The 22,233-nt window shown below is 65.0% G+C and overlaps 2 protein-coding genes across 10 annotated transcripts; one reads left to right on the forward strand and one right to left on the reverse strand.

Annotated features, from left to right (window-relative positions):
• Positions 1–232: 232 nt before the first annotated feature.
• On the reverse strand, positions 233–18,555 carry LOC144929746 (uncharacterized). Of its 9 annotated transcripts, none has more exons than XR_013634943.1 (5): positions 18,480–18,555; positions 1,792–1,827; positions 1,348–1,473; positions 1,025–1,109; positions 233–473 (listed from the first exon to the last, which is right to left on the reverse strand). XR_013634943.1 is itself a non-coding variant. In XM_078850213.1 (5 exons), exons 1-5 carry the CDS (start codon positions 18,384–18,386, stop codon positions 466–468), a joined length of 324 nt encoding a protein of 107 aa, XP_078706339.1. In that variant the 5' UTR covers positions 18,387–18,464; the 3' UTR covers positions 233–465. The 9 variants fall into 9 exon arrangements, 3 of the variants coding, with proteins under 3 accessions (XP_078706339.1, XP_078706338.1, XP_078706337.1); XR_013634941.1 differs by lacking the exon at positions 18,480–18,555 and adding an exon at positions 4,296–6,397; XR_013634944.1 differs by lacking the exon at positions 18,480–18,555 and adding an exon at positions 4,156–4,286.
• Positions 9,299–10,722, forward strand: LOC144929738 (uncharacterized). Its single transcript, XM_078850200.1, has 2 exons — positions 9,299–9,499; positions 10,045–10,722. The coding sequence occupies exons 1-2, from the start codon at positions 9,444–9,446 to the stop codon at positions 10,577–10,579; spliced, it is 591 nt and encodes a 196-aa protein (XP_078706326.1). The 5' UTR covers positions 9,299–9,443; the 3' UTR covers positions 10,580–10,722.
• Positions 18,556–22,233: the final 3,678 nt, after the last annotated feature.

Below are 22,233 nucleotides of genomic sequence, written 5' to 3' on the forward strand. Positions count from 1 at the left end.
GGGCTAGTGGTTAGAGGGGAAAGGCCCTGTGTCCCATACCTCTGCCCTGAGCCAGCCAGTCTCCACTCTGGGGCCTGATGGGAGCCGGCACCCTCTAGAGGGGAAAGGCCCCATGCCCCATTCCCTGCCCCCATTCTGGGGTGGAGCACAGGGGCTGTGTTTTCAGGGATCTGGATGGGGGAAGAGAACGTGGGGGCAGCATGTGCCCCCCAGCTGATTTGGAAAGAAGTGGAAAAAATTAACCCTTTATTGTGTGAGGGGTGCAGCAGTCCAGGTGGGGGTGGGTCAGCTGCCCCCCAGCCTGTCCCTACTCCCCCACTTCTTTTGGCTCTTCCTCCCTAGGCTCCATCCTCTCCTCTTCCTCCTGGTCACTCTCCTCCAGCAGCTTCATCAGATAATCAGCCAACTCTGCATCCGACTTTGACTTTGGTTCCCCCGCCTCCTTCCCTGCCGCCCGGCTGCCCTTCAGCCTGCTGTGGGGAGCAGAGAGACAATGGGCGGCTGGGAGCCAGGACACCTGGGTTTTCTCCCTGGCTATGGGAAGAGAGTGGGGCCTAGTGGTTAGAGCTCAGGGGGGTGAGCCAGACACCTGGGTTTTCTCCCAGCTATGGGAGGAGAGTGGGGCCTAGTGGTTAGAGCTGGGGGGGCGGGGGAGAGACAACTGGGTTCTCACATGGGAGGGAAGTGGTTTGGAGTATCTAGTGACCCAAATGGGAAAGGCCCCATGTCCCATTCCCCATCCCCCTGAGCCAGCCAGTCCTTGCCCTGGGGCTGGATGGGAACTGGTGCCCCCTAGAGGGGACAGGCCCCAGGTCCTTTGCTGGGCTCAGCCATTGAGCTCTCAGCCAAGACTGGGGTGTGGGGAAAGCTGGCTCGCTTCCAGCGCTGAGGCTGGAGGACCCAGGAGTCCGGGCAGAGTGTGCTCATGGGACGCTCCAGCCACCTGACTGCAGGGCTCCGGTTTCCTCCCCCTCCCTGCTGGGGACATGGAGCCCGGGGTGGTTCTGCTCCAGCCGGTACCTACCAGGCGACGCAGACGCAAAGGAACAGCCCGGCGGCCCCCACGCAGATCCCCCCCAGGATCCCGGCATTCCGGCGCTGGCGGGGCGCTGCCAAGGAAAGGGAGGGTTGGGGCAGCTCGGCATCCACCAGCCGCCTCTGGGGCAGGGCTGCGGCTGGCTCTCGGGTAGGGCACACGGTGGCTGGCTATAGGGGGACCCTTTGCCTGGCACTGAGGGGTGCCCTGGGGGCACCGAGCCCCAGGCGGGGATGCGGCCGGCTCTGGGGTGGGGCGCGGGGAAGGCGGCCGGCTGGGGGGTGGGGTGACCGGCTCTGGGGGGCGCTCACCATCGGTGGCACGGTGGTAGCAGGTGCCGTTGGCATGGCAGCATCTCCTCTCCAGACACTGGCTGGGGTAGAACCTCTCGGGGTTGCCGCCGCAGGGCTTCCGCAGGGAGGGGGGCTGAGTGCAGGCTGGGGGGGACACCCCTGTTAGTGCCAGCTGCCTCCCGCCCCCCCCCCCATCCTCCCAGGCCCCTTGTCCCTCCCCTGGCCCACTTTGAGGTCCAGGTCATTCTTTGTGTTCCCCCCCAGGGGGCACCCTCAGTCTGCTCTAGCCCAGAGCAGGGGATGTGGGGCGGCCGGGGGAGGGGGGGCACAAGGGGGGGATTCAGTGGGGCTGAGGAGTAGGGAAGGGAAGCAGATGGGAGTTGTGGGCAGTAAATGTGGGGGTGGGCCTGTGGGGCAGCAGGGAGGGAGGGGATGAGGTGGCGGGGAGGGGCAGTTACTTACTCAGGGGTCTGAAGAAGCTGCCTATCCCTGTGGCACCTGTTAGGGGGAGGGGCAGAGTTGAGACTGGCCCCGATCCTTTTCGGCCGCCTCGGTCCCCCCATCCCCTCTCGCTCGTCCCTTCCCCGCTCTCCCCTTTGGGGCTGGGGGCCGCCCTGCACAGGTTCCCCGGCTGCCTCCCCCCTCCCATACTGGCCCCCAGGCTGGGAGCTGCGGGGTCCTGCAGGGACCAGGGCCTCATGCTGCCATCCCGGACACCTGGGTCCCATCCCTAGGGGCCAGCCCCCCACTCACCAGCCCCCCCGACACTCAGCGCCAGCAGGAGGCAGAGCAGAGGCAGGGGCGGGTGGGGGCCAGAGCCCGTCTTCATTCCAAGCCCTTCGCGGGCGGGGCAGGGACGAGGGCGGGGGCAGCTCCCTTCCCGTGCCAGGAGCGCCCCCTGCAGGGAGCACACGGCAAAGACCCTCAGCGCCAGGCGGTCAGGCTGCGGGCACCAGGGGGCACCAGGGGGCGCCAGGAGGCGGGGCAGGGCCAGGGGCCTGGACAGACCCCGGGCCGGCTCCACTGTTCTGGAACCCACCTCACAGAACCCAGGCGTTCTAGAGCCCCCAGGAGACCAGGGCCTGGGCGTGGGGGGCTGGGCTGGCAGGGGGCTGCAGGTCGAGAGTGAGGGGCGCTGGGGGGGCTGGGGGGAAGCAGCTCACAGACCTGGGGGCAGATGGGAGCTGGCGCCCCCTAGAGGGGAAAGGCCCCGTGTCTCATTCCCTGCCCCCCTGAGCCAGCCAGACCCCCGCTCCCCTCCCAGGGGAGATGCTGGGGGCAGTGTCCGGCCTTCGCCCCTTTCTCAGCCTCGGGGACATTTGGGGCCATTAACTGCCCCCCCCCCAACCCAGAGCTGCCGCGTCTCAGGTGATGAACTCACAGGATTTCTGGGAACCTGCAACTGCTGAAAGGGATCCCGGACGCAGACCCGCCGGCGCCCCTCACTCCTGCCCCCCTGACACACCCCCCAGCCCCGCTGGTGCCCCTCACTCCTGACCCAGAGCCTCCAGCCCCCCTGGTACCCCCCCAGCACTGCCAGTGCGCTTCACTCCTGACCCTCAGCCCCCAGGCCCCCTGGCACACCCCCCCCAGCGCCCCTAACTCCCAACCCCCCTGGCACCCCCCTCGCCCTGCTGGTGCCCCTCAATCCTGACCCCCCAGCCTCCCCTGGCGCCCTCCAGCCCCGCAGTGCCCCTCACTCCCATACCCCTGCCCCCAGCCCCCCTGGCACCCCCCCAGCACTGGCAGTGCGCTTCACTCATGACCCTCAGGCCCCCTGGCACCCCCCCCAGCGCCCCTAACTCCCAACCCCCCTGGCACCCCCCTCGCCCTGCTGGTGCCCTCAATCCTGACCCCCAGCCCCCCCTAGCCCCGCAGTGCCCCTCACTCCCATACCCCTGCCCCCAGCCCCTCTGGCACCCCCCCAGCCCCGCTGGTGCCCCTCACTCCTGACCCAGATCCTCCAGCCCCCCTGGCACCCCTCCCAGCCCCGCTGGTACCCCTCACTCCTGACCCAGAGCCTCCAGCCCCCCTGGCACCCCCCCAGCCCCGCTGGTGCCCCTCACTCCTGACCCAGAGCCTCCAGCCCCCCTGGCACCCCCCCAGCCCCGCCAGTGTGCCTCACTCCTGACCCACAGCCCCCTGGCACCCCCCCCCAGCGCCCCTCACTCCCAACCCCCCTGGCACCCCCCCCAGCTCTGCTGGTGCCCCTCACTCCTGACCCCCAGCCACCCTCCGGCGCCCTCCAGCCCCGCAGTGCCCCTCACTCCCATCCCCCTGCCCGCAGCCCCTCTGGCACCCCCCCAGCCCCGCTGGCGCCCCACACTCCTGACCCAGATCCTCCAGCCCCCCGGCACCCCCCCCCAGCCCCGCTGGCGCCCCTCACTCCTGACCCAGATCCTCCAGCCCCTCTGGCACCCCCCCAGCCCCGCTGGTGCCCCTCACTCCTGACCCCCAGCCACCCTCCGGTGCCCTCCAGCCCCGCAGTGCCCCTCACTCCCATCCCCCTGCCCGCAGCCCCTCTGGCACCCCCCCCAGCCCCGCTGGCGCCCCTCACTCCTGACCCAGATCCTCCAGCCCCCCGGCACCCCCGCAGCCCTGCTGGTGCCTCTCACTCCCCCCCGGCAGCCCCCTGCTAGCCCAGCCTGGCCTCCCCACACCACTCACAGACCGGGATATTTTGGCCTCTTTCCAGGGGTTTACCTGGGGCCCTACGCTAACAAACCAAACGCGTGTCCCGGCTGTCTGTCTATCCGTCCGTCCCTCCCCAGCACGGACGCTGCCGCCTCGCCCCCCCCCCCCCCCCCCGCGCCCCAAGAAACCAACCCCGAACCAGCCCCCGGTCCTCTCGCGCGGGCTGCGGCTCCAGGTTGCAGCCACCAGAGGGCGCCGCTTGCTCCTTTTTCCCAGCAGCTCCGCGGCCGAAGCAGACAACACAACACAACACAACACAACACAACACCCACCTTCTGCACCCCCAGGGGGCGAAAGCCGTCTCCTTTGCAATCCGCGATCCAGCCCGGCTCGCTTCTCAGGGCGGGACCGTAGACCAAGCCCTGTTGTGTTGAGTTGTGTTGTGTGCAGTTTGTGAAGGGTATTTTGGAAGGGGAGGGTCAGTGAGCAGGGAAGAGCCTGCACAACACCAATTTGTGTTGTGTTGTGTTGTCTGGATCCCTGCTAAAGCGCTGTGCGTGGGTGGAAAGCCCTGACCCCAAGCCGAGTTGTGTTGTCTTGTGGTTGGTGTTGTGTTTGACCTGAAGTTGTCCCATGTGGTGCTGTGTGGCTGGTGAGCGGCCTCTTCACCAGGGGTACGGTGGCTTGCATCGGTCCCGGGTTGCGCTGTTGTTGTGTTGAGACGTCCTGTATCACCTTCTGTTGTATTGTGTGTGGTGCTGGCTGGGTTGTCTTGCATTGTGCATGATGTTGTGTTGTCTTGCTTTGTGTTGCACCCTCTATTGTATTCTGTTGCATTGCAGTTACATCCATGTGTTGTTGTCTTGCTTTGTGTTATGCCTCTGGGTTGTGTTGCATCTGTATGTTGTCCTGCGTTGTGTTGCATTGTGTTGCTGCAGTGTGTTGAATGCCATTGTGCTGAGTTGTGTAACCTTTCATAACACTGGCTGTACTGTGTGTACTGGGCAGCATTGTTTTGTGTTCCACTGAGCTGTTGTGTTGTGTCTTGGGTTCCCTTGTATCACACCACGTTACACTGTATTTCAGTGTGGCACATTTGGTTGTGGGACAGTATGTGGTCTTCTCCTACCCTGTGTTATGTGACATTGGATTGTGTTGTTTCCCAGTGGGCAGTGCTGTGTTGAGTTGCATTATGGTCTGTTCTGTGCTGTGTTGTGTTGTGTTGCATTGTGCAGCGCTGTGTTCTGGTGCATTATGTTTCATTGCATGCAGCGCTGTGTTGTGTTGTTTCTCACTGTGCAGTGCTGTGATGTGTTGCATTGTGCAGCGTTGTGTTGAATTGTGTTGCATTGCGTTGCTGTGCTGTGTTGTTTCTCACTGTGCAGCGCTGTATTGAGTCGCACTGTGTTCCATGCAGCATTGTGTTGTGTTGCATTGTGTTCCATGCAGCATTGTGTTGCATTGTGTTGCATGCAGCGCTGTGTTGTGTTGCATTGTGTGTCTGTAGCTCTGCCCAGCGCCCCCCCCAGCTCCTCTCTGAACCTCAGAATGGTTCCAGCAGTGAAATGGGGGGGAGCCTTTCTGTGGGGGGGGGCACTGGCCCCAAGAGGCCTGTGGAGGGTGCTATGCGGGATCCCCAACCCCAGGGGAAGCTGAGCCCCAGAAAGGGGGGACATAGCCTAGGGGGGTGACTCAGCCCCCGCCAGTCAGGAGCACGTGACCTCCATGCCCCCCATGGCCGAACAGCCCCCCAGGGTAATCGGGGCCACTTGGGGTCTCTGGGCTCATATGGATCCCAGGAGTCTGGGGGGGGTTGGAGTGGGGGGGCACCCCCAGAGCTGATTCAGTGTCTGGGATCCCCCCAGTGTATTTTGGGATGGGGGGGCTGAGGATCCAAATGCCCCAGATCCCCCCTTGCTCCCCAGGCTCTGAGCTCATCTGGCATCCGGCCCTCCCTGCGGTGGGGCAGCGTGGGGCTGGCGGGGGGAGCCCAGGGCTTTGGGGTGGCCTCGGCGTCATGTCTCAGGCTGGCCACAAACCCGCCAGGGCAGGGCAGCCAGGGCCACCAAGGGGGGAGAGGCAGCCACAAAGCCCTGGCAGGGTCAGCCGGCGGGTGGGGGGGGGGCCGGCTGGCTGGAGGGGGGGGGGGGGGCTCCTGGCTCCCACAGCCCCACCTCTCCCAGCAGGGGGCGCTGTGGGACGGTGGGGGCGGGCGGGGGGAGTTGTCGGGTACAGTTCAGCCGCGTTTCCACACTCCTGCAGGTCCAGGATGGGGCAGGACTCCTGGGTTCTCTCCCTGGCTATCTGCTCAGTTTCCCCACCTGCGTCCAATCTTTCCCAGCCAACAGATCCCAGCGTGAAATGACCCAGCGCAGCCAGAACGAGTCATCGGAGCCAGGAGGGCAGCGCCCGCCCTGCCCCTGCCCCTGCCTGCCAGCTGCTGCCGGCTTCCCCCAGCCTGTCTGGGATCCCCCGGCCCCGGCCGGGGCTGGAGCCACGGGGGCCTGGGGCTGCCACGGGGGCCCGATCCCCAGCCTTGCCCCGGCTTGCTGCCTCGTGTGCCAGGCACCCCCGCCCGGAGCGACCAACCGCCCCCTGGGCACCCCCCTCCCTGTACAGCCCCCACCCCATATAGCCCCCATCCCATCACCCCACCCCATACAACCCCCAACCCATTCAGCCCCCTGCCCCATCACCCCACCCCGTACAGACCCCACCCTATATAGCTCCCACCCCGTACAGCCCCCTTTCATAGACAACTGCCCCGCCAGCCATCCCCACGCAACCCCCACCCCATCCATCGATCCATCTACACCCACCCTTCTCTCTCTCTCTCACTTTATGGCCTCCAATCGATCCTGCTGTCCTGCCCCCAGTCCCAAGGCAGGAGTTGAGGGGCGGGGGGGGGGGAGATCAGACGCGGCGCTTGGGGGTGTCACAGGGAAACAGGGCACCCCAGGGCTGGGGGATCCCTAGCCGTCTGGCTCAGTGGCCGTGCGATCGGGGTATTCCCTCCCCCTCCCCCCACTGCCCCCTTTTACCCACCACTGCACCCAAGCCCCGAATCTGCTTTGTCTGGGGGGTGGCTGGGGCAGTTCCAGTCATTCCCCTCCCCCCCCCCCGACCCAAGCTGGCTTGTGCTGGGCAGGGATGGGGCCCAGCAGCCGGGATCTATGGGGTGCTGCTCAGTACGAGGTGACCCCAAAGCAATGGGGGTGTGGAGGGAGGCGGATCAAGCCCATCACCCAGAATCCTTTGCAGAAGCCCCTGCAAGGAAAGGCCTTGGCCACTTCTTGCAAAGGATTCTGGGAGGAGTCCTCCACTAGAGAACAGTGACCTCTGACCCCCCCAGTGACCCCCAGACTTTGGGCCTAGAGTGCATGACCCTTGACTTCCACATGACCTTTAACCTATACCATGAACCCTGACCCCATAGTGTCCCCTGACCCCTCACTGTGACCCCTACCTCTGGGCCTATAGCAGTAAGTGGATAGGCCCCATTGTGAACTCTGACCCCCATAGTGACTCCCCCAACCCCCCATTATGTCCCTGAGCCTATAGTGCAGATGTACGTGACCCCTGCCCTCCCCATGACCCATGACCCCTGCCAGACAGATGCCAAGCTGAGGCAGGGTTCGCTGATGCAGTGGTTGAAAAAAGAGAAGCTGCCTGGGCCCCCGTCTGTTTCGGGGATCCCCCCGCTGGGATCTGCCCTAGGGTTCCCCTCAACCCCTCCAATGCCCACAATCCCTGGCGCTCACTGCCCGACAGCTCGCCAGGCTCGCCAAAGGGAGGGGTTTGGGCACCATCCCCCTTGCACACATGTGGGGAAACTGAGGCACCCAGCAAGGAAGGGACCTGGCCAAGGTCACCAACTGGAGCTGGGACAGAACCCAGGTGTCCTGAGGCCCAGGCCGGTGCTTGGCCCACTAGGGCACAGGACCCATGTGACTGACACACAGGGCAGGGCCCAGCCCCTCCAGCAGGGACACACACACACACACACACACAGAACAGGGCCCAGCCCAGGGGTGGGCAAACTTTTTGGCCTGAGGGCCACATCAGGGAATAGAAATTGTACGGCGGGCCATGAATGCTCCCAAAATTGGGGTTGGGGTGGGGAAGCAGTGAGTGCTCTGTTTGGGGGTCCAGGAGGGTGCTCTGGGCTGGGACTGAGGGGTTTGGAGGGAGGGAGGGATCAGGGCTGGGGCAGGGGGTTGGGGCGTGGGGTTAGGCTGAGGGGTGCAGGCTCTGAGCAGCGCTTACCTCAAGCAGCTCCCGGAAGCAGCGACATGTCCCTCCTCCGGCTCCTAGGCGGAGGCGCGGCCAGGCGTCTCTGCACCCTGCCCCGTCCGCAGGTACCCCCCCCCAAAGCTCCCATTGGAGCACCAGAGGTGGCCACTGGAGCGCGTAGGAGCCGGAGGGGGGCCGAGCCATGTTGTGCCCACCCCTGGCCCAGCCCCTCCAGTAGGAGGCAGCAGGGACACACACACACACACACGTGGCGTGTATCTGTGCCCCTGGCTCCCAGGCTGCCGTGCTGCGTGTGTGTGTCAGTGTCTCCGTGTGGATCACTGCCCCCTCTGTCTGTGCGGACGCACTCCCCCCCCGCCCCCCCCCTCTCCGGCTGCCCGTGCACCCGGCCAGACCGCGGCCCGGGCCCGGTGCCAGCCCCACCGCACTGCGGCCGCCTGGGCCTGCCGTGACACGGGACGTTTGCGTCACAGGCTGGCCCCACGCAGGGGGACCCCGGCTTCCTGTGTACTCAGCGGGGGGGGGGGTATGTGGGGGGTGCGAGCGGGTGCAGACGGGCGGGGGGTGAGGATATGAGCCATGTGTTTGTCTAAGCCCCAGCGCAGGCCTGCAGCTGTCCCAGGAATCTGTGTGTCAGGGCAGACCCGACTCCTTTGTCATTTGAGCTGGGGGCGGTTGGGGGGGCCGGGCTAGCAGGGGCTGCGGGTCGGGAGTGAGGGGCACCGGCAGAGCTGGGTGGGGGGAGCCCAAGGCCGGGCTAGCAGGGGCTGTGGGTCGGGAGTGAGGGGGCACTGGCAGAGCTGGGGGTGCAGGGCTGGGCTAGCCGGGGGCTGGGGGTCAGGAGTGAGGGGCACGGGCAGAGCTGTTGGGGTAGCCCAGGGCCGGGCTAGCCAGGGCTGGGGGTCAGGAGTGAGGGGCACCGGCAGAGCTGTGGGGGGCGGGGGGGAGCCCAGGGCTGGGCTAGTAGGGGGCTGCGGGTCGGGAGTGAGGGGCACAGGCAGAGCTGTGGGGGGGAGCCCAGGGCCGGGCTAGTAGGGGGCTACGGGTCGGGAGTGAGGGGCACGGGCAGAGCTGTGGGGGGGAGCCCAGGACCGGGCTAGTAGGGGGCTACGGGTCGGGAGTGAGGGGCACAGGCAGAGCTGTGGGGGGGAGCCCAGGGCCGGGCTAGCCGGGGCTGGGGGTCGGGAGTGAGGGGTTGGGTTGCCTGCCAGAGGCCCGTCTGACTCATGCCTCTAAGCCAGACCCGGCTGGGCCAGTCGCCTGCACCTGCAGCCGCTTCCTGGTAATTGTCCCCCTGGGGGGTGGTGCAAGACTGAACCCCCCCCACCACAAGCCGGCCTGGGACTCCTGCATTTCATCCCTTGCATCAGCGGAGCCAGCCCGCCCCCCCCCCGCATCCCGGGCGAGGAGCAGCCTCCCCCAACCCAGCATAGCCGGGGACCGGGTCCTTGCAGCCCCGACCCATATGTGTGTGGGGGGGGGTTGGGAGGGTGCGGGGGGGGGGGGTCCCTGCCGCCCCCTGCTGGAGGGGCTGGGCCCTGCTCTCTTGGTGTGCGTGAAATCTTGGGCCCTGCACCGTGTGGGAGGGTCCTGGATTTGTGCGGCGGGGGAACCTGAGTCCAGGGGGCTTGTGCACGGCCCGTGCAAGGTTCCCGTGCGGCAGGGGTGATGTCACTGGGGCAGGGTGGGGTGTATTGTAGTGATAATATTGTGTTGGTGCCTTGTACAGCATCCCATTCGGCTGCATTGTGGCCTGTATTGTGTGGTGGGATTGCGTTGTGTTCTCCTGCATTATTGCCCTGGGTGACGTTGTGTTGCATCGCGCAGCACTTTATTCAACTGCTTCTACCGCACGGCGTCCTACCGGATCCCGTTCTCCGGGGCAGAGGCTTCTACCGCACGGCGTCCTACCGGATCCCGTTCTCCGGGGCAGCGGCTTCTACCGCACGGCGTCCTACCGGATCCCGTTCTCCGGGGCAGCGGCTTCTACCGCACGGCGTCCTACCGGATCCCGTTCTCCGGGGCAGCGGCTTCTACCGCACGGCGTCCTACCGGATCCCGTTCTCCGGGGCAGCGGCTTCTACCGCACGGCGTCCTACCGGATCCCGTTCTCCGGGACAGCGGCTTCTACCGCACGGCGTCCTACCGGATCCCGTTCTCCGGGGCAGCGGCTTCTACCGCACGGCGTCCTACCGGATCCCGTTCTCCGGACCGGCAGCAGGTTCTACTGCACGGCGTCCTACCGGATCCCGTTCTCCGGGGCAGCGGCTTCTACCGCACGGCGTCCTACCAGATCCCGTTCTCCGGCTCGGCAGTGGCTTCTCTCCCACTGTATTTCACTCTCGTTTTGGGAGTTTTATAGATGGCGGATTCTGTTCCGTGACATTTGATTGTCTTGTTGTTGCTCGCATTATATTCTGTGGCATTTCACTGGTTCTCAAACGTTTGTCCTGGCAACCCCTTTCACACAGCCAGCCTTTGAGTGCGACCCCCCGGTACATTAAAACCCCCTTTGTTTATATGTAACTCCATTATAAATGCTAGAGGCAAAGCGGGGTTTGGGGTGGAGGCTGACAGCTCGCGACCCCCCATGTAATAACCTCGTCACCCCCTGAGGGGTCCCAACCCCCAGTTTGAGAACCCCTGCATTAGATTGTGCCAGGGCCTCCCAGAGGGGGGGCAAATGGGGCAATTTGCCCCAGGAGAGTTTTTGGCGGCTCTTCGGCAGCGGGTCCTTCAGTGCCGCTGAACACACCTGGCGTGAAGGACCCGCCGCAGCTTCTTCCGCTCCGGGTCTTGGGCGAAGACCCGGAGCGGAAGGACCCCCGCCGCCGAAGACCCCAGGCCCCCTGAATCCTCTGGGCGGCCCTGGATTGTGTGGCATTACGGCCTGGGGTGGCGTTGCTTTTCCTTGCGTTCCTCTCTCTTCCGCGCTGATCTGTGGCCTGATTCGACCTGCGTTTCCTTACGGTGCGTTCTGCCCCGCGCTACGGCGACGTGTGGTTCATTGCGTTACCGCCTGATAGTGCTTTATACTGTCGTGTTTTCTCGCACGTTTTATTGCGTGACTTTCGCTTGCGTTGCATGAGAAGTGGGCCGCGTCCTTTCCTGGTGCAGCATTGCACCGCCGACTCCCTCCCGGCCTGGGCTCGTCCGGAATAGGACGCCGCATTTGACGTGATTCTCTGGGGCGCTGCGGGGCACGGGTGTTGTTGCTCGGTATCGTGGTGTGTTATCGCATGGTTTCTCTCTCCCATTGGATTGCAGCGGGTTGTCTCGCCCCGTCGCGCCGGGCACCATTGCCCTGTCTCGGGGCGTTTCACGTCCTGCTCTTGCTGTGGTCGGCGGCCCTGTGCCGGGTGGCGTTGCCGAGCGGTGCTGGATATTCTGGGGCACCTGGTTCCCTTGTCTTGCCTTGCGTCCGGTTGCACTTGGTTGTGTTGGCAGGATTCAGTTGTGAGCTCGGCTTGGTTTTCACTGCCTTGCACAATGAGCCCAGCTGGGGCTTCTCAGCCAACAAAGATTATTAAGAAACCCTTTGCGACATACGTGAATTTCCAGAGGGAAAAACCCTTCAGCTGGCACTGGGATATGCTGGGCTGCAGGGAAGGGGCGGGGGCTCAGAGAGGGGTACTGGGCTGCAGGGAGCGGGGCGGGGGGCTCAGCGGGGGGCACTGGGCTGTGGGGAGTGGGGCGGGGGGCTCAGTGGGGGGCACTGGGCTGCAGGGAGCGGGGCGGGGGGCTCAGCGGGGGGCACTGGGCTGCGGGGAGTGGGGCGGGGGGCTCAGTGGGGGGCACTGGGCTGCGGGGAGCGGGGCGGGGGGCTCGGGGGGCACTGGGCTGCGGGGAGTGGGGCGGGGGGCTCAGCGGGGGGCGCTGGGCTGTGGGGAGTGGGGTGGGGGGCTCAGCGGGGGGCACTGGGCTGCGGGGAGCGGGCCGGGGGGCTCAGCGGGGGGCACTGGGCCGCGGGGAGCGGGCCGGGGGGCTCAGAGGGGGGCGCTGGGCTGCAAGGAGCGGGGCAGGGGCTCAGCAGGGGCCGCTGGGCTGTGGGGAGCAGGGCGGGGGCTCAGAGTGGGGCACTGGGCTGCAAGGAGCGGGGCAGGGGCTCAGCAGGGGGCACTCTCCTGGGCTGTCAGTCCCAGCCCTGATGCCCCAGGGTGGTGCTGGGGGGGTTGTAACATAGGGGGAGTTTTCTGTACTATTTTGATGGCGCCGGTGCTTGCCTCGGTTTCCCTCTGCACTTTCACGGCTCCCCGGTGGGTGCCAAAGGCTTGAACGCTGCTCCTGGAGCTGTCCAGGGGACATGGTGGGTGTGGGGGGTCACCCTGCTGCTTGGGGGGAATAACTGGCTGTGACGGGGGGCGGGGTGACTCACACAGGCCCTGGAGGGGTCCAGGTGGGGCTGGGAGGCCAGTTACAGTCCCAGGGCGGGACAGCTGCAGAAGGCGCCCCACTGCAGGGGGGATTGTAAAGCCAGGAGGGTGAGAGCAGAGGGGGGGCCCAGGTGTGGAGGAAAGAAGTGTCGGCCTAATGCCTCGGCAGAGAGGCACCCCGGGAAATCACCGCCATGCCCCGCTGCTGGGGGGCGCCAACGGGATGGAGAACCAACGGGGAGGGGGCCTCAAAGCCCTGGGAGAAATGCCCAGGGAGCCTTGGGGGCGAAGGGGGAGCCGTCGGGAAAGGTCGAGTCTCCGGCGGGCACCAGCGCCAGGGGTCCTTATTCTCCGCAGCCTTGTCAGAGCGAGAGGAGCTCAAATCCGCCGGGCAAATAAACAGCCCCCGGGCGACGGATCCGGGGAGTCCCCCGAAGGGCTGAGCGAGGGGCGCTGGGAGCAGGGACTGGACTGGGGCCGGAGCCCCAAAGGGGCTGGTGGGGAGGGGTGGGATAAGGGCTGTTCCCGGGGGGGGCCAGGAGATGGAGTCGCAGCTGGGGGCTGTGGCCACGTGGCTGGCTAGTGCCCTGGCCCATGACGTGGTCTCAGCCAAACTGTGCCAGCCTGAGGCCGGCCGGATCCTGGAGCCGGGCCCTGGGCCAGCCTCCCACAGGGCCAGATTCGCCCCAGGGAGCCGTGGCGGGGGGGGGGGGGGGGGCTTGTCTCGGCGTTGTGGACGCCACTGGCCTGCCCCGGTGGAAGCATATGGGGCCTCTGTCAGCTGGGGGGGTGGGGGAGGGGGGAGACGAGCACCCTGAACTGATTGTGCTTTGAATAACCCTCCCCCCAATACCCTCCAACATCCCCTCCCTCACTTCCCCCCAACCTCACCCCCCTACGCCCACCCAGAAGCCTGTAATGCCGCAGCATGCCTCAGTTTCCCTCTAGACTTCACTGGGGAGGGGGCTGGGGTGGTTAGAAAGCTGCTCTGGGGCAGAGCAGGAGACACGGGGTGGGGGCAGATGGCGCCCCCGGCAGTGTGGCTGGGGGGGAGGGAGGGAGAGCCCCAAGGCTGACGCTGCCCCCCGGGAGCCCCTGACCCAAAGGCTCTGTCTGTGCCTCTGTCCAGCAAGTTGCGAATGGCACCGAGGTTGGACTGGGGGCGAAGTGCCACCCCCCAGCTCGCCCCCCTCGGGCGTGAGGGGCACCGGGAGAGCTGGGGGGAGCCCGGGGCTGGGCGAGCAGGGGGCTGCGGGTCGGGAGTGAGGGGCGCCGGCAGAGCTGGGCACGCTTCCTGCAAGGCGTCAACCCCCCTGCCCCCCGCCCAGCATCATCCCGCCCCCCCCAGCCCCGGCGCTGCTGGCGGGGGGGGGGGGGGAGTCACTAAGGAAACAGCCGGTGCTGTGAAAACCAGGGGCCCGGAGGGCAAAATACCAGAGCTGGGGTGGGGGGCAGTAAGCACAGAACACAACTCAACAACACACAACAACAGACACAGCCCTGCTACACTCACACAACAACCCAATAACACACACAGCCCTGCTACACTCACACAACAACCCAATAACACACACAGCCTTGCTACACTCACACAACACACAACAACAGACACAGCCTTGCTACACTCACACAACACACAACAAACACAGCCCTCCTACATTCACACAACAATCCAGCTACACACAGACACAAAAACACAATAGGCACACAACATGCAACACACACAACCTGCTACACTCACACAACAACTCAGCTACACACAGACAACCACACAACAACAGGTGTGCAACACACACAACCCTGTTGCTACACTCACGCAACAACCCAGGTATACACAGACACAACAACACACCAATAGGCACCTAACATGCAACAACACACACCCAACACACACAACCCTGCTACACTCACACAACAACCCAACTACGAACAGACACAACACAATAATAGGCATACAACACTCACCCAACACAATCCTGCAACCAGCTACACCCAGACACAACCAAAAACAATAGGCACGTAACACACAATACCACGCACCCAACACACACAAAACCCAGCTACGCTCACACAACAACCCAACTACACACAGACACAACAACACAATAGGCACACAACACGCAACACACACAACCCAGCCTATACACCCAAACCAGACACAGCCCAGCTACACACATCATAACTCACACCACATACACACATGCACAACACGCATGCAACACAACAGAATGCACAACACATCTACACTCACACAATAATACACAACACACACACGCAATGCAGCCACACACACACACACATACACAGCCCCAGGAGATGGACGCTTTTCTGGAAGATGCATTAGTGAAACACCTGTTGGACTCACCAGAGGCGTGTGCGGGTGAAATGTAACAGCCTGTGCAAGACAGGAGGACAGACGAATCGAGCGGCCTCTGCTGGCCTACACACACACACACACACACACACACACACACACACACACACACACAGCAGGGCCCATCCCCTCCAGCAGAGGGCGGCAGGGACACGGACACACACACACACACACTCACACACACACAGACCGCAGGGCCCATCCCCTCCAGCAGAGTCAGGACACACACACACACACTCACACACTCACACACACACACACATACACACACACAGCAGGGCCCAGCCCCTCCAGCAGGGGGCAGCAGGGACACACACACACACAAACACACACAGCAGTTCCCATCCCCACCAGCAGAGGGCGGCATGGACACACACACACACACACACACACACAGCAGGGCCCAGCCCCTCCAGCAGAGGGTGTCAGGACACACACACACACCCCCCCCCGCCACTGAACAGGCTCCCTGGGAAGCCACCCTCCCTGTGTCGGCCCATCCCAAGCCATTTGGCTCATGCTCCCTGGTGCAGACGGGCCAGAGGACAAGAGCTTGGTGGCCTCCGACAAGGTGACCGCTGCTGGGGCAGGACCCCAAGGCGGACTGAACCCCAGGGTGCAGCGGGCAAGGCCGTGCGGTGGGCAGTGTGTGTGCACCACGTCCTGGTAACACACTGCCCACTGCCTTGCAGTGAGCAGCCTGCAGAGCCATGCAGTGTGCGGGGCGGGGGGCAGTGAGCAGGGTCTCTACGGGCCGTGCGCAGGGCTGGGCAGTGTGTGCAGTGCACATACGCAGTGTGGTTAACTGGGCAGGGGCTATAGCCCGGCCATGTGCAGGGACAGTGTGTGCGGCACAGCTACGCAGTGCAGAGAGCCATGCAATGTGCAGTGTGCGGAGCCGTGCAGTGTGCGGAGCCGTGCAGGGTGCGGAGCCGTGCAGTGACAGTGGGCGAAGCCCTGCAGCGTATCTTTGCAATTTGTAAAACCCTGAAGTGTGCAGTGTGTATAGCCCTGCAGTGTGAGGCATGTATACCCTTGCAGTGTATTTATGCAGTGTGTATAGCCCTGCAGCATATCTATTCAGAGTGTATAGCTCTGCAGTGTGTGGTGTGTATAGCCTTGCAGTGTGTCTATGCAGTGTGTATAGCTCTGCAGTGTGTGGTGTGTGTGTAGCCTTGCAGTGTGTCTATGCAGTGTGTATAGCTCTGCAGTGTCTGGTGTGTGTATAGCCTTGCAGTGTGTCTATGCAGTGTGTATAGCTCTGCAGTGTCTGGTGTGTGTATAGCCTTGCAGTGTGTCTATGCAGTGTGTATAGCTCTGCAGTGTGTGGTGTGTGTGTAGCCTTGCAGTGAATCTATGCAGTGTGTATAGCCTTGCAATGTGTGGTGTGTGTACAGCCTTGCAGTGTGCCTATGCAGTGTACAGAGCCTTGCAGTGAATCTATGCAGTGTGTATAGCCTTGCAGTGTGTGGTGTGTGTGTAGCCTTGCAGTGTATCTATGCAGTGTGTATAGCTCTGCAGTGTGTGGTGTGTGTTTAGCCTTGCAGTGTGTCTATGCAGTGTGTATAGCTCTGCAGTGTGTGGTGTGTGTATAGCCTTGCAGTGTATCTATGCAGTATGTATAGCCTTGCAGTGTATGGTGTGTGTGTAGCCTTGCAGTGTATCTATGCAGTATGTATAGCCTTGCAGTGTATGGTGTGTGTGTAGCCTTGCAGTGAATCTATGCAGTGTGTATAGCCTTGCAGTGTGTGGTGTGTGTGTAGCCTTGCAGTGTATCTATGCAGTGTGTATAGCTCTGCAGTGTATGGTGTGTGTGTAGCCTTGCAGTGAATCTATGCAGTGTGTATAGCCTTGCAGTGTGTGGTGTGTGTACAGCCTTGCAGTGTGCCTATGCAGTGTACAGAGCCTTGCAGTGAATCTATGCAGTGTGTATAGCCTTGCAGTGTGTGGTGTGTGTGTAGCCTTGCAGTGTATCTATGCAGTGTGTATAGCTCTGCAGTGTGTGGTGTGTATAACCTTGCAGTGAATCTATGCAGTGTGTATAGCTCTGCAGTGTGTGGTGTGTGTTTAGCCTTGCAGTGTGTCTATGCAGTGTGTATAGCTCTGCAGTGTGTGGTGTGTGTATAGCCTTGCAGTGTATCTATGCAGTGTGTATAGCCTTGCAGTGTATGGTGTGTGTGTAGCCTTGCAGTGAATCTATGCAGTGTGTATAGCCTTGCAGTGTGTGGTGTGTGTCTAGTCTTGCAGTGTGTCTATGCAGTGTACAGAGCCTTGTAGTGTATCTATGCAGTGTGTAGCCCTACAGTGTATCTATGTGGAGCACGGAGCCCTGCAGTGTGCATTATGTATAGCCCTGCAATGTAACAATGCAGTATGCAAAATGATGCAGTGCATCTGTGCAGTGTTTATAGCCGCGTGCGGTGTGTGTAGCCCTACAGTGCATCTATGCCGTGTGTGCAGCCGTGCAGTGTACGTCTTCACTGCACAGGGTGCACAACTGCTCAGCGAGCCCCCCGAGCCGTGCGTCCCTGTCCCCGGTGCCCCAGTCTCCAGGCCCTGCCCGCTCCAGCCCTGCCCGCCCGCCCGGGGGCAGCTGCAGGCGTGCGGTCGGCCCCGGGGCGCTGGGGGGCAGGGGAACCGCCTGGCGCTGCTATGCTCCCACCTTCCCCAGCCTGGTGTCAGGTGAGGCTGCACAGGGCCTCGGGCGGGGAGCCAGGGCCCAGCCGCTTCCCCCGTCACCTTGGAGCTAAATATTTACCCTTCCAACGGCTGTTTTCCTTGGCACCCGCAGGCCCCCCCACCCCACCCCCCCGCCCCACATTCCTTCCCCAGCTTTGTCTTTACTTGTCCACGCAGGCAGATCCCAGCCTGGCAGCCCCCCCCGCCCCGCCCCACCCCGGTGCCTCCCAGCAACCCCGGTGCACAGGGGGACGCGATCCCTGCCCCCCAGATTGTCCCTGCCCTGCAGTACACAGGGAGACCCGATCCCTGGCCTCCTGAGTGCCCCCACCCTGCAATACATAGGGGGACCCGATCCCTGCCCCCGCAACTGCCCCTGCCCTGGGATAAACAGGAGCTCCCAATCCCCACCCGCCCCAGCCCTGCCCCCACCCTGGGATACACAGGGGGCCCTGATCCCTGCCCCCCGACTGCCCCCGCCCTGCGATACACAGAGGGCCCTGAACCCTGGCTCCCCAGCACTGCCCTGACCTGGGATACACAGGGGGACCCTGATCCTCGCCCCCCACCCAGCCCTGCCCCCACCCTGGAATACACGGGGGACCCCCAATCCCTGCCTTCAGCCGATCCCTGGCCCCCTCCCCCAGGGATACACCGGGGGCCTCTGGTCCCCATGCCCGGTGACAGTGACCAGCAGCGCCCCTCAGAGGCCAGCCAGGGGGTTTCTCCACTGACCCGTCCATGATTTCAGAGCTCCCCGGGGAGGGGGGGGGACGGACGACTGAACAGCTGATCCCAACGTTCCGATTCCCTCTTCCCCTCCCCCCACCACACACCTTGGCGGGGGCTGAGACAGTCGGTCTGTCCTGAGTCACGCAGGGAAACCGTCCGTCTGTCTGTCTGCGTGTGGACGGGGAGGGAGGGACAGTCCTGGCTCTGGCAGCACAACCACACCCAGCCTGCCCTGCCCCCCAGCCGGGATCCACGTCCCCTGCCCTGCCCCCCCAGCCCTGTACCCCCCTTCCCTGCCCTGCCCCCCCAGCCGGGATCCACGTCCCCTGCCCTGCCCCCCCAGCCCTGTACCCCCCTGCCGGGATCCACGTCCCCTGCCCTGCCCCCCCAGCCCTGTACCCCCCTTCCCTGCCCTGCCCCCCCAGCCGGGATCCACGTCCCCTGCCCTGCCCCCCCAGCCCTGTACCCCCCTTCCCTGCCCTGCCCCCCCAGCCGGGATCCACGTCCCCTGCCCTGCCCCCCCAGCCCTGTACCCCCCTTCCCTGCCCTGCCCCCCCAGCCCTGTACCCCCCTTCCCTGCCCTGCCCCCCCAGCCGGGATCCACGTCCCCTGCCCTGCCCCCCCAGCCCTGTACCCCCCTTCCCTGCCCTGCCCCCCCCAGCCCTGTACCCCCCTTCCCTGCCCTGCCCCCCCAGCCCTGTACCCCCCTTCCCTGCCCTGCCCCCCCAGCCGGGATCCACGTCCCCTGCCCTGCCCCCCCAGCCCTGTACCCCCCTTCCCTGCCCTGCCCCCCAGCCGGGATCCACGTCCCCTGCCCTGCCCCCCCAGCCCTGTACCCCCCTTCCCTGCCCTGCCCCCCAGCTGGGATCCACGTCCCCTGCCCTGCCCCCCCAGCCCTGTACCCCCCTTCTCTGCCCTGCTCCCCAGCCGGGATCCACGTCCCCTGCCCTGCCCCCCCCGCCCTGTACCCCCCTTCCCTGCCCTGCCCCCCCAGCCGGGATCCACGTCCCCTGCCCTGCCCCCCCAGCCCTGTACCCCCCTTCCCTGCCCTGCCCCCCCCAGCCTCGGACCCCCCTTCCCTGCCCTGCCCCCCCAGCTGGGATCCACGTCCCCCAGCCTTTCCCCCCAAGCCCTGCCCCCCAGCCAGAATCCACGTCCCCCGCCCTTCAGCCCCCCAAGCCCTGCCCCCCCAGCCAGAATCCACGTCCCCCACCCTTCAGCCCCCCAAGCCCTGCCCCCCCAGCCAGGATCCACGTCCACCACCCTTCAGCCCCCCAGTCCCATACCCCCCAGCCGGGATCCATGTCCCCTGCCCTGCCCCCCCAGCCTCAGACCCCCCTTCCCTGCCCTGCCCCCCCCAGCCGGGATCCACGTCCCCCGGCCTTCCCCCCACCTGCCCTGCCCCCCAGCCAGGATCCATGTCCCCTGCCCTGCCCCCCCAGCCTCGGACCCCCCTTCCCTGCCCTGCCCCCCCAGGTGGGATCCACGTCCCCTGCCCTGCCCCCCCCCAGCCTCGGACCCCTCTTCCCTGCCCTGCTCCCCCAGCCAGAATCCACGTCCCCCACCCTTCAGCCCCCCAAGCCCTGCCCCCCCAGCCAGAATCCACGTCCCCCACCCTTCAGCCCCCCAAGCCCTGCCCCCCCAGCCAGAATCCACGTCCCCCGCCCTTCAGCCCCCCAAGCCCTGCCCCCCCAGCCAGAATCCACATCCCCCACCCTTCAGCCCCCCAGCCCCATACCCCCCAGACGGGATCCACATCCCCTGCCCTGCCCCCCCAGCCTCAGACCCCCCTTCCCTGCCCTGCCCCACCCAGCCGGGATCCATGTCCCCCGGCCTTCCCCCAGCCTGCCCTGCCCCCCAGCCAGGATCCATGTCCCCCAGCCTTCGCCCCACAGCCCTGCCCCCCAGCCGGGATCCATGTCCCCTGGCCTTCAGCCCCCCAGCCCTGTACCCCCCGAGCCGGGATACACGTCCCCTGGCCTTCCCCCCGCCTGCCCTGCCCCCCAGACCCCCCTTCCCTGCCCTGCCCCACCCAGCCGGGATCCATGTCCCCCGGCCTTCCCCCAGCCTGCCCTGCCCCCCAGCCAGGATCCATGTTCCCCAGCCTTCCCCCCCAGACCTGCCCCCCTAGCTGGGATACACATCCCCCAGCCTTCGCCCCCCAGCCCTGCCCCCCAAGCCGGGATCCATGTCCCCCAGCCTTCGCCCCCCAGCCCTGCCCCCCAGCTGGGATCCACGTCCCCCGGCCTTCCCCCCCAGCTTTGCCCCCCCAGCTGGGATGCACATCCCCCGGCCTTCAGCCCCCGAGCCCCGTATCCCCTAGCCGGGATACACATCCCCTGCCCTGCCCCCCTAACCCTACCCTCCAGCTGAGATACACGTCCCCCGGCCTTTCCCCCCCAGCCCCATACCCCCCTGCCTTGCCCTGCCTCCCCCCAGCCCTGTACCCCCCAGCCGGGATACACATCCCCTGCCCTGCCCCTCCAGCCCTGCCCCATACCCCCCAGCTAGGATACACATCCCCTGCCCTGTCCCCCACCCAGCCCTGTACCCCCCAGCCAGGATACACATTCCCCTGCCCTGCACCCCCAGCCCTCCCCCGCGGGTTAACACATCCCATGCCGTGCCCCCCCAGCCCTGTACCCCCAAGCTGGGATACACATCCCAGCCCTGAACACGCACCCCCCCGCCCTTTCCCCCAGGGTATGGAGTTGGGGTGCTGGCCATGGGATGGGGGGGCACTGTGGGGCAGGGGAGGGGGCATTGGCTGGGAGGCCAGAAGGGGGAGCAGTGGCTGTGGGGGGGACACTGGCCGGGGGGGGGGATGTTATTCCACCGTAGTCTGTGGTGGTTGCAGGCCCAGCTCGGTTTCCATTACAATGAGGTGCTGACGTGAGTCGCAGCCCCGAGCCCGCCCCCACCGCAGCCCCCCCTTTGACCTTCCTGTCTTGGACGTGGGTCAGGATTTCCAAGTGTTTGTTTTGCAAACCGGTTGGGGGGGGGACGGGACAGGAACTGACCGGCAGAGGCTGTCCCTGAAAATAACAGAATTTCATCACCCTGGCAGGGAACCAGCTGAGAAACTTCCCCCCATGCCCCCCGACCCCATGATCAGGTCCCGGGCCCATCTACCCTGGTATCCTGCCTCCTCCCATCTCCCCCTGTGATCAGCCTCCAGGCCCATCTGCCCCGGTATCCTGCCTCCTCCAAACCCCCCTGTGATCAGCCCCTGGGCCCATCTACCCCGGTATCCTGCCTCCTACCATCCTGCCCCCCCCCACCCCATGATCAGCCCCCAGACCCATCTACCCTGGTGTCCCCCATCCTCCCATCCCCCCCATGATCAGCCCCCAGGCCCATCTACCCTAGTATCCTGCCTCCTCCCATCCCATCCCCGTGATCAGCCCCTGGGCCAATCTAACCTGGTATCCCCCATCCTCCCATTCCCATCCTCGCCCCCAGTGATCAGCCCCCGGGCCCATCGACCCCGGTATCCCGCCTCCTCCCATCCCTCCCATGACCAGCTCCTGGGCCCATCTACCCCGGTATCTCCTGTCCTCCCATCCCCCCTGTGATCAGCCCCTGTGCCCATCTGCCCTGCTATCCTGCCTCCTCCCATACCCCCCGTGATCAGCCCCAGGGCCCATCTACCCCGGTATCCTGCCTCCTCCCATCTCCCCTGTGATCAGCCCCTGGGCCCATCTATCCCGGTATCCCCCTCCTCCCATCGCCCCGCCCATGATCAGCCCCCGGGCCCATCTACCCCGGTATCTTGCCTCATCCCATCCCTCCCCCGTGATCAGCCCCCGGGCCCATCTACCCCGGTATCTTTCCTCATCCCATCCCCACCATGATCAG

This window comes from Lepidochelys kempii, chromosome 23 (genome assembly GCF_965140285.1).
Source record: "Lepidochelys kempii isolate rLepKem1 chromosome 23, rLepKem1.hap1, whole genome shotgun sequence".
Classification (NCBI taxonomy): domain Eukaryota; kingdom Metazoa; phylum Chordata; order Testudines; family Cheloniidae; genus Lepidochelys; species Lepidochelys kempii.

Bases quoted from the DNA above. Each gene is read 5' to 3' on its own strand.
- LOC144929738 (XM_078850200.1), top strand. From the start codon at position 9,444: ATGCCTCTAAGCCAGACCCGGCTGGGCCAGTCGCCTGCACCTGCAGCC. The intron at 9,500-10,044 runs GTAATTGTCCCC...TGCATCGCGCAG, and splicing joins GCACCTGCAGCCGCTTCCTG to CACTTTATTCAACTGCTTCT.
- LOC144929746 (XM_078850211.1), bottom strand. The intron at 1,474-1,791 runs GTAAGTAACTGC...TGTCCCCCCCAG, and splicing joins CAGCTTCTTCAGACCCCTGA to CCTGCACTCAGCCCCCCTCC. The intron at 474-1,347 runs GTGAGCGCCCCC...TGCTCCCCACAG, and splicing joins CTACCACCGTGCCACCGATG to CAGGCTGAAGGGCAGCCGGG.